The sequence below is a fragment of the Gallus gallus genome, chromosome 1, assembly GCF_016699485.2.
Source record: "Gallus gallus isolate bGalGal1 chromosome 1, bGalGal1.mat.broiler.GRCg7b, whole genome shotgun sequence".
Taxonomy (NCBI): domain Eukaryota; kingdom Metazoa; phylum Chordata; class Aves; order Galliformes; family Phasianidae; genus Gallus; species Gallus gallus.
The window spans coordinates 123,504,731-123,516,122 of NC_052532.1; the positions used below are offsets into that span (position 1 = coordinate 123,504,731).

The 11,392-nt window shown below is 47.3% G+C and overlaps 1 protein-coding gene across 2 annotated transcripts; it reads right to left on the reverse strand.

The window, feature by feature from the left end:
• Window positions 1–7,461: 7,461 nt before the first annotated feature.
• On the reverse strand, window positions 7,462–9,451 carry TMSB4X (thymosin beta 4, X-linked). Of its 2 annotated transcripts, none has more exons than XM_046926308.1 (3): window positions 9,332–9,451; window positions 8,241–8,354; window positions 7,462–7,963 (listed from the first exon to the last, which is right to left on the reverse strand). In XM_046926308.1, the coding sequence occupies exons 2-3, from the start codon at window positions 8,338–8,340 to the stop codon at window positions 7,929–7,931; spliced, it is 135 nt and encodes a 44-aa protein (XP_046782264.1). In that variant the 5' UTR covers window positions 8,341–8,354; window positions 9,332–9,451; the 3' UTR covers window positions 7,462–7,928. The 2 variants fall into 2 exon arrangements, with proteins under 2 accessions (XP_046782264.1, NP_001001315.2); NM_001001315.3 differs by lacking the exon at window positions 9,332–9,451 and adding an exon at window positions 9,023–9,090.
• Window positions 9,452–11,392: the final 1,941 nt, after the last annotated feature.

The window sequence follows — 11,392 nt, forward strand, 5'->3', positions numbered from 1 at the left end:
AATTAATGGCAGGGACTGGGATTTGGCTTTGATAAGGAAAGAATCTGTGAAAGGAGATTGAGGGTAGAGAGGACTTTGAGACAGGTAATTACTCTTCATGTATCATGCAAAGATAAAGATAGGACATACTCCCATTCCATCTAAGAAGTGCTTATGGTGACAAGTCTTCCATAAGAGATCCTGTAGAAGCCATTGTCATAAACTGAGGGAACAACAGGAAACTAAAACCACACCATTACCCTTAATTAGGCACTCAAATTAAAAAATGGCTTGACTTGCAGGTGTCCTACACACCTAGCAACTCATTTAAATGAAGGCTGCCACAGCTTGACAAGTCAAGGATCCTTTAACTTCAGCAAGGAGCTGAACATGCATTTAGTATTCATTCAGGCTATCCAAATGAAAACTGCAAAATCATTCCTCAGAATAATATTTGCTGTTTTTTGTTGACCTGGGAGACAAAATGTAAACAGCCAGTGTGGCTTCTGACAAAGGCAAAAATTGTGCCTATCAGCTCGCACAGTCCAGCTGAAGATGACAGAGAAGATCTCATTCTCATGCTGCAGTGCATGTGATTAAGTAGCCCTGTTTCTTTTACAGAACTTGTTGAGAATGCCAGACTGTTCCTAGTTTTAACCTTTAAAATGCAGCATAGACTTTGAGAGCTACACTGGCATTTCTCAGCATAACCCACACCTCCCACACACAGCAGAGATGACTTTAACAAGAGAGTATCAGGGAAGCAGCCGTACATGAGTACGTATGGTCCACGGGCCTGTGTAAAACACTGCATCTCTCCCAGAAAGGACTTTCACCTATATTCTTCTTGGCATCACACTAACACTTCATGCTGAGCAGTGGTGTCATGCATAATAGCCTCACTTATGCTCAGAGCTCTTTTCCTCTTTCCCCTTCCATTTAATACTAGCAAGCCAAAGACAATGAGCAAAGCAAGCAGAAGACCTTCATGTGTCTCACAGAGTGGTAATTAAAGTCTCTCAGGAAACAAATAGTACCATTAAAAATAAACCTGAAGCTCTTCCTGGGAGCATTGTGCTCTACACGATACAAGCAAGCATCAGCTGCTTCTGTAGATGTAAGCTCTGCAGATGAGACTGTCTGGGATCCATCTATCCTGCCCTAACATGTCAGAGCAGCAGGGTATGCATCCTGCTACGCAATTTCTTACTCTTAATTAACACTGAAACAATATGGTGGGACTAAAGTAATTCATGTTTTCATCACCTCACTTCATTCTGTTCTGCTTTGTTTGCTGCTGCTATGGAATAGGTATGTTTGTGTTATGCTAACCATGCATTTCTCATGGAAGTCATTTAATACGTCAGCACTGATACTTTTTATAGGACCTTCTAGTCCTTGATCTAATCTAAGCACAAGATTTTTTATAGGTCTAGGCATCAGGCTGCCTATCAAGAAAAGCCTTCATACACAGCGTAGTAAGTAACCTTAATCTAGTCATTGTGTTTCTTTAAGTCATGTTTTTGTATATGAGCAGGTTTACCCCATTCCTAGGACTTGTAGCAGCTGTACACCCACCCAATGCTGAGCCTGGATTGGTAAGGTTATGGCTGATCTTTACTCCTACGTAGTACTAGTAGGGCTCAACTGTTCTACAGGTTGGCTGACACTTAGTCAGTAGTTTCACTGACTGCAAACTCCCTATGAAAAAAAAGCCATAATGCCAGTGCACAAAATATGGAATATATTTTTCCAGTAGGTTCCTTGAAATATATTTTTCAAAAGAAGATCCAGGACTAAAACTGGAAACCACAGATTAACTACAAAAAAAAGCTTTTTTGCCAGTTTCTTCCATTTCAACTAATGGATCCCCTTTCCTCTTACAGAGTTTTTTTTCCACACAGAAGGGAAGGGCTCAGGAGCTTGTATGGCAGGCATACAAGAGCCCATGGCACCCAAATCCAAAAGCACAAGAGCCAGCACCAGCACCAAGATGAGCTGGAGTTGGCCTGGGTTCGAACAACAGCTTGCAGACCATCTTTCCATGAAATGAGGGGACAGGAAAGCTGAAGAGCATATTAAAATAAAAGAAGGCTTGGCTGCCCTAGACAGTGTCCTGGGGAAGCCCTCTGGGAGAGTGCACTGCGGTATAACCACCAGGACACTCTGCAGGGTGACGCTGTGAGTGACTGCCCACATGGTTCCTCTTTACAAGGACCCCAAACGGAGCAAATAAAGCTGCTGTGAGCCCAGAGGGTGTTCCACAAGTTGAAGGTATTTTCTTCTTTTGGATCTGATTTCACCAGATCTGTGCTCAGGAGTCAGCTTTGTTAGTACAGGAACCATCCCATCACTACAAACATCCTCATATCCCTGGTTTTATGGCAGGCACCAAGGTGTTACCTCAATGCCTTGAAAAAGTAATAGCGAACAAGTTTGAACAGGTATCCTCTTATCCAGCTTTCCTGGGCATCAAGGCCTTAACCATATCTTATTTTTATTGCCTGAGTTTGATGTGGCCACATCCTTCACAAGTGGTGGAATCACGCATATGGCATCCTGGAAATGAGAAGGTTTCTTTCTAGTTTTTCTGCTACCTTGTTTTGATCATTCTAACTCTGTAGTCTCAGAGATGACCATAAAATCCTTCAAGGCTGACCTAGAATCAGCTTTCATTCATAGTGTTGTCTGATACCAAATTAGGATCTTCTGGAGTGGTAAGCAAGTACTGTGAGCCCTTTGCCAAAAAGTTGCAATTTCCATCCCTAAGGAAATGTTCTGCCCCATCAGACCTCATCACATGTATAATCCTGACAGCTATTCTCAGTTCACAGTGGGTCAGTCTCCTTTCTGAAAGGAAATGCCCAGTTTAGGGGAAGGAGGGGGAATATCTCTCTGTTGGCTCAATATTCTCTCAGAGGCCAGATGACACAGTGCAGGTGAGGTGAACCAAGATGCACGAAAAATAAATCGAGCCAGTGATTTCTCAGATTATAATGTAGCTCCAAAATTTTCAACATCATCTTGCAACAAAATCGAGCTATGAAGAAGCCCTTAAAAATAAATTCCACAGCTGTAAGTGATAGCTCAAAGATATATTTCTGTTTCAAAATAACATTCAAAATAACATAAATTTCCAAAGTAAAATATGCCATCTTATCTATGGTTAGATATCGTACGGAAAGAAAACTCTGTTAGAGGAAATCAAACATAAACTAGTACTTATGAAAACTTATAAAAACCTTAGGTGAGACTTGAGCCATCTGGGAGCCTGGATTTCATCCTTCCAGTCCAGCAACAAGTAGACTGCAGTGAGTTCAGCTCTCTTATTTTAGAGAACTGAATGCTGCTGCTGTAGCTTCAAAACACCAGAAAATATTAGGGATAAATAAATTATTGTTATGGTAAATATTACAAAACGTGAAAATGCATTCCTTTTCTTGTTTCTCTCTCTCTCTCTCTCTCTCTTTTTTTTTTTTTCCTTAATTTTCTAGCACATCTTTAGCCATTTTTTGAGTGTACTGAAAACTCACACATATTATGCAAACAAAGGGCACTGCAAAGGTCTATTCATGAAACATGCTGTGTCTACAAAGCTGCTTGAGATTGTTTTCAGGCCCAGTTTTCAAGCCCTGGGCACTGTGCCAAAGATGGGTCCATGGTTGGACTAGATGATCTTAGTTGTCTTTTCCAACCTTAATGATTCTATGTTTCTATATGAAATGATTACAGTGAGAAAAGACCCTTCATCACCAAGAAGTCTTTGGTCAATGTAGTGATCAATTTTTTGTTCAAGGCAATCTTTTGATTGAAAGTGTTGTGAACATTTGGGGATAATTCAAATGCTGGAAACATGTATAATTTAGAATGAATACATCAATTCATTTGCAAAATACTCGTGAATGAAAAACTGATGTTAGGTAAAGGATAAATCCAAAGCTATCAGAAAACCTGAGGCCATAGGATTTCCGAAGTTAAAATTATAATAATTAAAAAAGATGTAGTTTTTATAGTCTCACCTTGCAATTCTTTCCTTATAATGGCCTGAAAATAATGCTATAGATTTTACTCTGCTTGGCAATCAGAATCCTTTTATTGTGAGGGAGCAATGGTTGGAGAGTCTCCCAGATGCCAATTCTCATTACATTGCATGGATCTCATCATGCTTGACAGCTTTCATAAAGCCGAGGCTCCAGGAGACTGAAAAATCTCCCGAGAACCTCAGCTTTTGATTACAAGGAAAAAAAGGAATATCTTAGTCCTCGTGATTGGAGAAGCAAGATAAAAAAAATGTAACTTTGCCATTCTCCCAGTATGATGAAAGCTTATTAACCCGAAGGCAAAATAATCATCTCTCAGAACCCACAATGAAAAAATGTGTCTTTTTTCTAGGCAGGAAGAAGAGAAAATCAGAGAGGAGTCTGACGTCATTTTAAGACCTGGTAAAAGCGCTGCTGAAATTCAAGCCATGAACCTCAGCTGAAAACAGAGAGAAGAAGGAGCCCTTTCTTGTCAGAAGTCACAGAATTTTGAGAGAGGTGCATGGTAAAGAACAAAGCTTTTTAAGAAATCATATCCCAGGGACAATAACAAGTTAATCTGTCAGACAGTGTACAAATAATAGTGAGCTATCGCCTGGAATCGCCCGTCCACAAATTAACAAAATAGCCCCTTTTTATTTACAATTCAGCCACCCTGCCTGTTGAATTGAAAATGCACAAAGCTGCCACATCAAATGATCCAACAGCGGGCGGCTCTCCCAGCCCATCATAGGTTGCTTTGCATAGTCATCCTACCGCCGACCAACGAATAAGCAGCTGCTACATTTGTTATGTCTTCACACCCCTTTTGCTGTCGGCCCTATGGAATCGTTGCACTGCACACTGCATTCTCAGTGTGTTCGATATGATGCATGCACTGGCGTGTAGCTCTGTATTAATGGAATTGTTTCCTTCAGCAGCTGTATGCAGCAGCCGTATGTGATACAATGCACAATAGGAACTGCTCACTTCTACACTGTTTCTAGGGAAGTAAAGGGTTACTAGGGGAAGTGTGTTTTATCACTCACTCAGCATTGCACAAAAATAGTCCAGAAGACCAAAATGCTTGCATTAAAGTCTCGACATCTCTTTAATTAATTTTAGTACCACAGGGATCTATTTTGGATATTGTTAGCATCTGTTATCTGTGCAATGTATGCAGAGTCGATAGCATCTTAGGAGGTGCAGGAAACAGAGAAAATCACTCCTCAGATGCAGGGTGAAGAGCAGCCTGGTGATGGGGGCGGGGAACACATCAGCCTGGGACTCACAGGGCTGGAGAATGAGACTGCACGGCTGCTGAGATCAGAAACCAGACACACTTTTCTCTTTCAAATGATTCTTTTTCATGACCAAGCTCTCGGCCATTCATTTTTTGTTTTTGTTTTTCTGCTGGTCAGTTTCTTGCTAATGAAAGTTTCCAGACTGAGAGCCAAAGTGATTGGGCACCTTTATTAGCACAGCTCGCAACATTACCATTGATCCACCCAAGCCATCAGTCCTCACGCAACCAACCATACTGGTTGTCATATATGACCACCTCAGTGCTACCTGTGCAGAGCTGGAGAGCATTAGCCACCTCCTCTGAAGCTATGAGAAGAGATGAACAAGGCTAAGGGACATGGTTTAGTGGGCAATATTGGTGATAGGTGGACGGTTGGACTAGATGATCTTGGTCTTTTCCAACCTTGGTGATTCTATGATTCTGATTGCTCCAGCCATCCCTGAATTTGACCACATAGAGGCTGGCGGTACCCTTTGGCCACCCCTGCCATTTTATCCATTCACACCCAAAGACTTCCCACCTTCTCACCCAACCACACCGGCCTATGGCACACACTTTCAATCACTCACCCACAGCTATGTATATCTACTGCTTTGCCTCTTTTGGAAATGTGCTGCTTTGGTTTCCTTCGCACAGGAGAATCTGCAGTGAGCGAGTGCTTGCTGCTACTCTTTTGAGCACGTACAGCCTGTGCCGTATGCTGCTGAGGTTAGTCATGCTATTTCCTGTACTACCTGATTACCATCAGTGGCTGCAAGTTGGCCGTTTAATTGACTTTTCAGAAACTCGGCTTAAAAGTTTCCTGTGCCTTTCCCACTGTACACAGGGAATAGAAGCTTAATACTTTTACCATCACAAGAAATGGTTTGCTTTTTTTCCTCAGCTCATCCGCTTGAACTTCTGTGAGGTCCCGATGCCATCAGGGCTTCAACATCTTACCACGGACTGCATGAAAACCTCTCAGGCCTGAACCCCAGCTTACCACCAAACACACGGCTCTCCAAGTTCTCAGTGGCTGGGGCCGCACACACAGGACTCCAGGGCTGACCTCTCCACCAGACCCCAGGCAGGGGAGCCCCCACCCACCCTCACCACCATCCTCACTCAAGAACAAAGCCAGTTGCTACACTTGGATCCCCACATCTATGCAACCTCCCCAAACCTATCATCTTAATGGTAGCCTACGACTGCCTTAGCGAACCCAAACTTAGAGCTACATTGATTTATAGAAACTGGTTGAAACGAATACAGGCTGAGCCTGAGGATACAACCAAGGCGCTGCAGAACCATGCTCACCACACTGCTGTAGGCCTGAGATCTTTGTCCTTTATGTTAAAACGGGCTATAACATGACTACCCCCACTAACCTCTCTGTAAGCGAATTTTACCCACTGCTATTTGAGGTAAAAACCTCCAAAAATCATCCCAGGACTGAATGAAGCACCATAATCCAGCAATGTATAGGGCTGCTATACACATATAGTATCATAATCAGCATTTTTTTAAGTTACTTTTGCCCCCAAATGATTAATTTTGAATTAATTAGGAGGTAACTGTAGCTTTATATTCTACTACATCAATTCTTAGGACCACGTAGCCATAAAGCGGTCATAGAAGTGCTTAAAGCATGATCAGTATTTTACTAAAATGATTTTAGTTAGCATAGGACACCGCCCCCTACAACAGCTTTAGGATATTAAATGGCTAACAGTCTCGGAATGAAAATTCATTAAATACTGTTCAGCAGAATGAGTCGTAGTAATTAAACCCGCTATGGATTGATACAACTGAGGCTGGATCTGTGCAGCAATACAGAGAGGTTCTTAGCGAAGGCGCTACGCTATGGGTGGGGCAAAGCAAAAAAAATTAACTAATGTATTTTTTTCCTCCTTTCTAACGTAAATATTATAGTATTTAAAGCGACGTACTCACATGACAACCAATTCTAAGGCATGCAGTGTTTAAATGGGACGCTCTTAAGAGCGAGCTTCCAAGGGACGCAAACGCACCTATGGCTGAGAGCACGGACCAAAGCCTGAGAATGGCGATGGAGGTTTGGCTCATCTCCAGAGGCTTCCGAGCATCCTCGGCACCGGCTCTTTAACGTTTCACATTCCTTTGATACGCTTCTCCAGATAAGAGGACAGAAATACCATCCAGGTTTTAAAACATTTTATTTGCATATTAAAAAAATTGTGCATTCCAATAATTAAAGTCATTTGAACCAAAAAAAAAACAAAAAAAAAAACAAAACCAAAAACAAACAGAAAAAAAAAAATGGCACTCGATTAACTGCATTTTACAGCTCGCAGGACCTTGGTACAGCTTTGCATTTATTCGTGTGTTACTCTAGTTTACTGTAGTCCCACCCAAGTTCTTCTTCCATCAACATGCAAGCTCTTTCATGCCACCAGGACCAAAGCCAGACAGGCAGAGGGAAAGGCAGCGCCTTCATTCAGTGTCAGTAGTTCTCTCTATTCTTTTGATGTGAAAGGGGCAGTACAGTCATTTTTAAACTTTATCCAACCTCTTTGCATCTTACAAAGTTAAACAGCTAAAAGAAGTAAAATAAGAAGGCAATGCTTGTGGAATGTACAGTGCATAATTTGGAAGGGCAGATTTCATTACGATTCACCCGCTTGCTTCTCCTGTTCAATCGCTAAAAAGGGGGAAAAAAGAAAAAAAAAAAAAGGGAGAAATAAGGATCAAAAAGCCTCAAACGCGCATCCGAAACGCGACCCGAATGAATTGGAAGAAGGGATGTGTCACAAAGGAGGCACCGAGCGCTGTGTGCCGGCTGCGGGCTGCAGCCCCGCCGCCCCCTGGCCCCGCCGCCCCTCTTTGTCTCCTCCCGCCTCGCCCCCTCCGCCCATCTCTTCCCCCCCGCCCCCCCCCCCCCCCCTCCCATCCCATCCCTCCGCCCCCTCCCCACTCACTTTCTTTTGAAGGCAGCGGGTTTTTCTCTTGCGTCTCTGTCTTCTTCAGTTTGGACTTGTCAAATTTCTCGATCTCGGCCATGTCGGGTTTGTCGGACATGTTGGCAGGTGGCTCTGAGCGCACAAGGGGAGGGAACAGCCCGTTATCCCAGGCACAGCTCCCGGCCCCCCCTCTGCCCCAGCCGCACACACATACCCCCCCTACCCTCCCACCCCCCCCCCCCCCCCGGCGGCAGCGCGGCCGCGCCCGCCGCATCGAGGCGGCAGCGACGCCGCACGGCGGCTCCGGCTGCAGCGGGGCTCCGCCTCGGGAGTCGAAAACTCCACGCACGCCGAAATTACAGCGCGTACCCACGGCGGGTAATTAAATATATGTATGCGTATATACCTAATTATTTAATTTTTTTTAAGGGAAAAAGCCGGAACTTCATCCAGCATCCGAGCCCACAACCCGGTGGCAGCCCCCACTACGTGCACGCACAATAGATGGGCAGCGCCCGCATTTTTAACTCGAGGGGAAAAAAAAAAAAAAAGGAGAAAAATATATATATTTCAAACCGAAGCGACCGGACGGCAACAAAGCCGCCCTCCCGCTCCCGGCCGGCCGCCGCCCCGCAGCTCCCAGACAATAGCCCCCTCCAGACAATAGCCGTCCGCCCGCCGCCCCCCCCTCGCGGCCAACGTGCCCCCACCCTGGCCCTGCCCTCGCCGCCCCCCCCCCCCCCCCCGCTTCCCCCTCGGGGGGCACCGGGCGGACCCTCGCTGGGGGCCGGCGGACCCACCGGTGTCGCCGCGCGGTGATGCTCAGCCCCGCCGCTCGCTGCTGCCGCCGCTCCGCACGCCAATGTACGGAGCGCTGGCTGGCGGGGCGGTTTTATCCCCGCGCCTATGCAAATCACTCGGTGATGTCACACTTCTTTTTTTTTTCTTTTTTTTTTTTCCGCTTTCCGCCCTTTTCTGTGTCTCTCTCTTTTTTTTTTTTTAACCCCCCCCCCCCCCCACCCGCTTCCTCCTTCCCCTCCCTTCGCCGCGCAACCCTCCCCCTCCCCGCTCACACAGCTACACACACACACACATACGCACACGCGCACCCCAAAACCGCCCTGGCCCCGGTCCTGGCCCTATGGAGGCGCCCCGGGGGGGGCTGCGGCTGCCCGCGGCTCCCGGCCTCCGCCCCGTACCGCCGCCGGGACTCGGAGCGGGACGCGCCTGGGGCGGGGACGGGCGACGCCCGGGCAGGGATAGGGGATGGGGCAGGGGCAGAGCGGGCAGCGGCCGTGCTGTAGGTTTGAGCTTTTGCGGTGCTTTTGCCCCTTTCCTCCTCGTTGAGCAATGTCAGGCGGCCGGTTGTGTTCCGCGGCTTTCCTCGTTTCGAAAGAAAACGCGAAACCCTCGGGCCTTTAAGAGCTGCGGGTGCTTCCCCCTCTCCCTCCCCCGACCTCCTTTGCAACGGCGCCGCAAGGGAAAGAATAAAGCCCATCGCTGCCCTTGCAGCCCTGCCGCAAAGGAGAGCCGTGCCGCGCCGCGCCACCCTCGCAGACAATGGCCCCGGTTGCTGCGTGGCCGCTCCCGGGCTGCTGCCAGGGCACAGCGCCGTGAACGCGGGTCCGGGCCCTCCCCACGCCGCAGCATCCCCTGTCCTCATCGGCACGCCGGCAGCGGGTCCCCAGCAGCCCTACGGGCAGCATCGCGGGGCTATTGGTGATGGGTGCGGTGAACGGGAGGCTCTGCGTTTACAGCGCCGGGCAATAAACGGAGATGAGATATTCGTACGTAGAGTGCAGGGATGACAAGGAGAAGGGAAGCTCCGCGCCTTTGTCTGGCAGCAACGCGGCGGGGGCGGGGGGGGAGGAGGGAGGTTCGGGGGGAGGGAGAGGCGTGCATGCAGTGCTGCTGCTGTGGGGCATGAGCGTGGGGGCTGAGCGTGCCCTTCTGCGGCGCATCGGGCGCGGCGTGGTTGGTGCTGAATTGGAAGCGAACAGGATTAACGTATGCAAGCAGAGCTGTAAATACATTTCGGTACATTCCTTGGGGATGCTGCTGCTCTCGAGGCCTGCCTCTCTGCCTCGGCCGGCCATTTTTCATAACGCTGCCAGATGTGCTGTCGCCGAGTAACGCCTTGTCCCCGTGACCATCCCAATAGGGCTTTGCAATAGCGGACCAGGTTTTCCAGTTTCCAGAATCACAGAACCGTAGGGATTGGAAGTGACCTCTGGAGGTCATCTATCTGGTCCCACTCCCTGCTAAAGCGGGTTTCCCACAGTAGATTGTACAGGGGAGTAAGTGTTCAGGCAGGCCTTAAGTATCTCCAGGGAAGAAGATTCACTGGAGTTCAGCCAAAGTCTCAGCTCCTTCACTTTTGGTGGCGCACGGGGTAACATCTGCCTTATTTCCCTTGTCCGTGAGTGCCTCCGAAAGTGAGACGGACAGAGAACAGCACTGGGAGATGTGGTATGAACTGGAGGTACTCTGATGAGCCAGGAATGGCGCAGGACTGAAGGTCACAGGAATTGCTTTGGAGAGAAATGGCAAGGAGCACAGCGTATCATTTGGCAATATTTAGAGATTTCCATAATAACAGCATAAAGGCACTCCAGAGGGATGTGCCATGTTCCAAGCGGGCTGACTTCGCCAGCTTTTGAGTGAGTTCTTCAAAATGACTTCACGGCCTTTTGCTTCTTTGACACTTCTGAGCGCTGAACCTTGTGACTGGGGATTGTGCAATCTCTCTAATTATCAGCTCATCGTTATCCCCAGTCACATTACGGCTTCAGTTTTCAGCTTTGCCAAAGAGAGAGAGATATATATATATTTGGCCTCCTGAGTGATGGTAAATTTAATAGAAATATTCTTTAGAAGTTTTCTCCTCTGTGGCTACTGCAGTCACTCATACGTGTGTCCGAGCAAAGCAACATTGCCCCGACCTGAGTGTGGTAACGCACTCCTGAAACTGAAGACCAGTGGATGCTGATTGGGCTGGGTCTGATTTTTCAATAGCAGCTTGTCCAGCAGCGGCACTGCCTTCCTTCACTTCTGCTCGTTTTGGGACAGAGCCACAGGCCGCCTAAATCAGTGTGATCCACGTGCTTAAATGGGGCTTTGCTGATGTGTGTGAACCAGGTCCCGCTGCTGCGTTGAGATTCAATTACAGT

Coding starts and splice junctions, on each gene's coding strand:
- TMSB4X (XM_046926308.1), bottom strand. CDS start 8,340: ATGTCCGACAAACCCGACATGGCCGAGATCGAGAAATTTGACAAGTCC. Junction 7,964..8,240: donor CCCGCTGCCTTCAAAAGAAA/GTGAGTGGGGAG, acceptor CCCCCTTTTTAG/CGATTGAACAGGAGAAGCAA.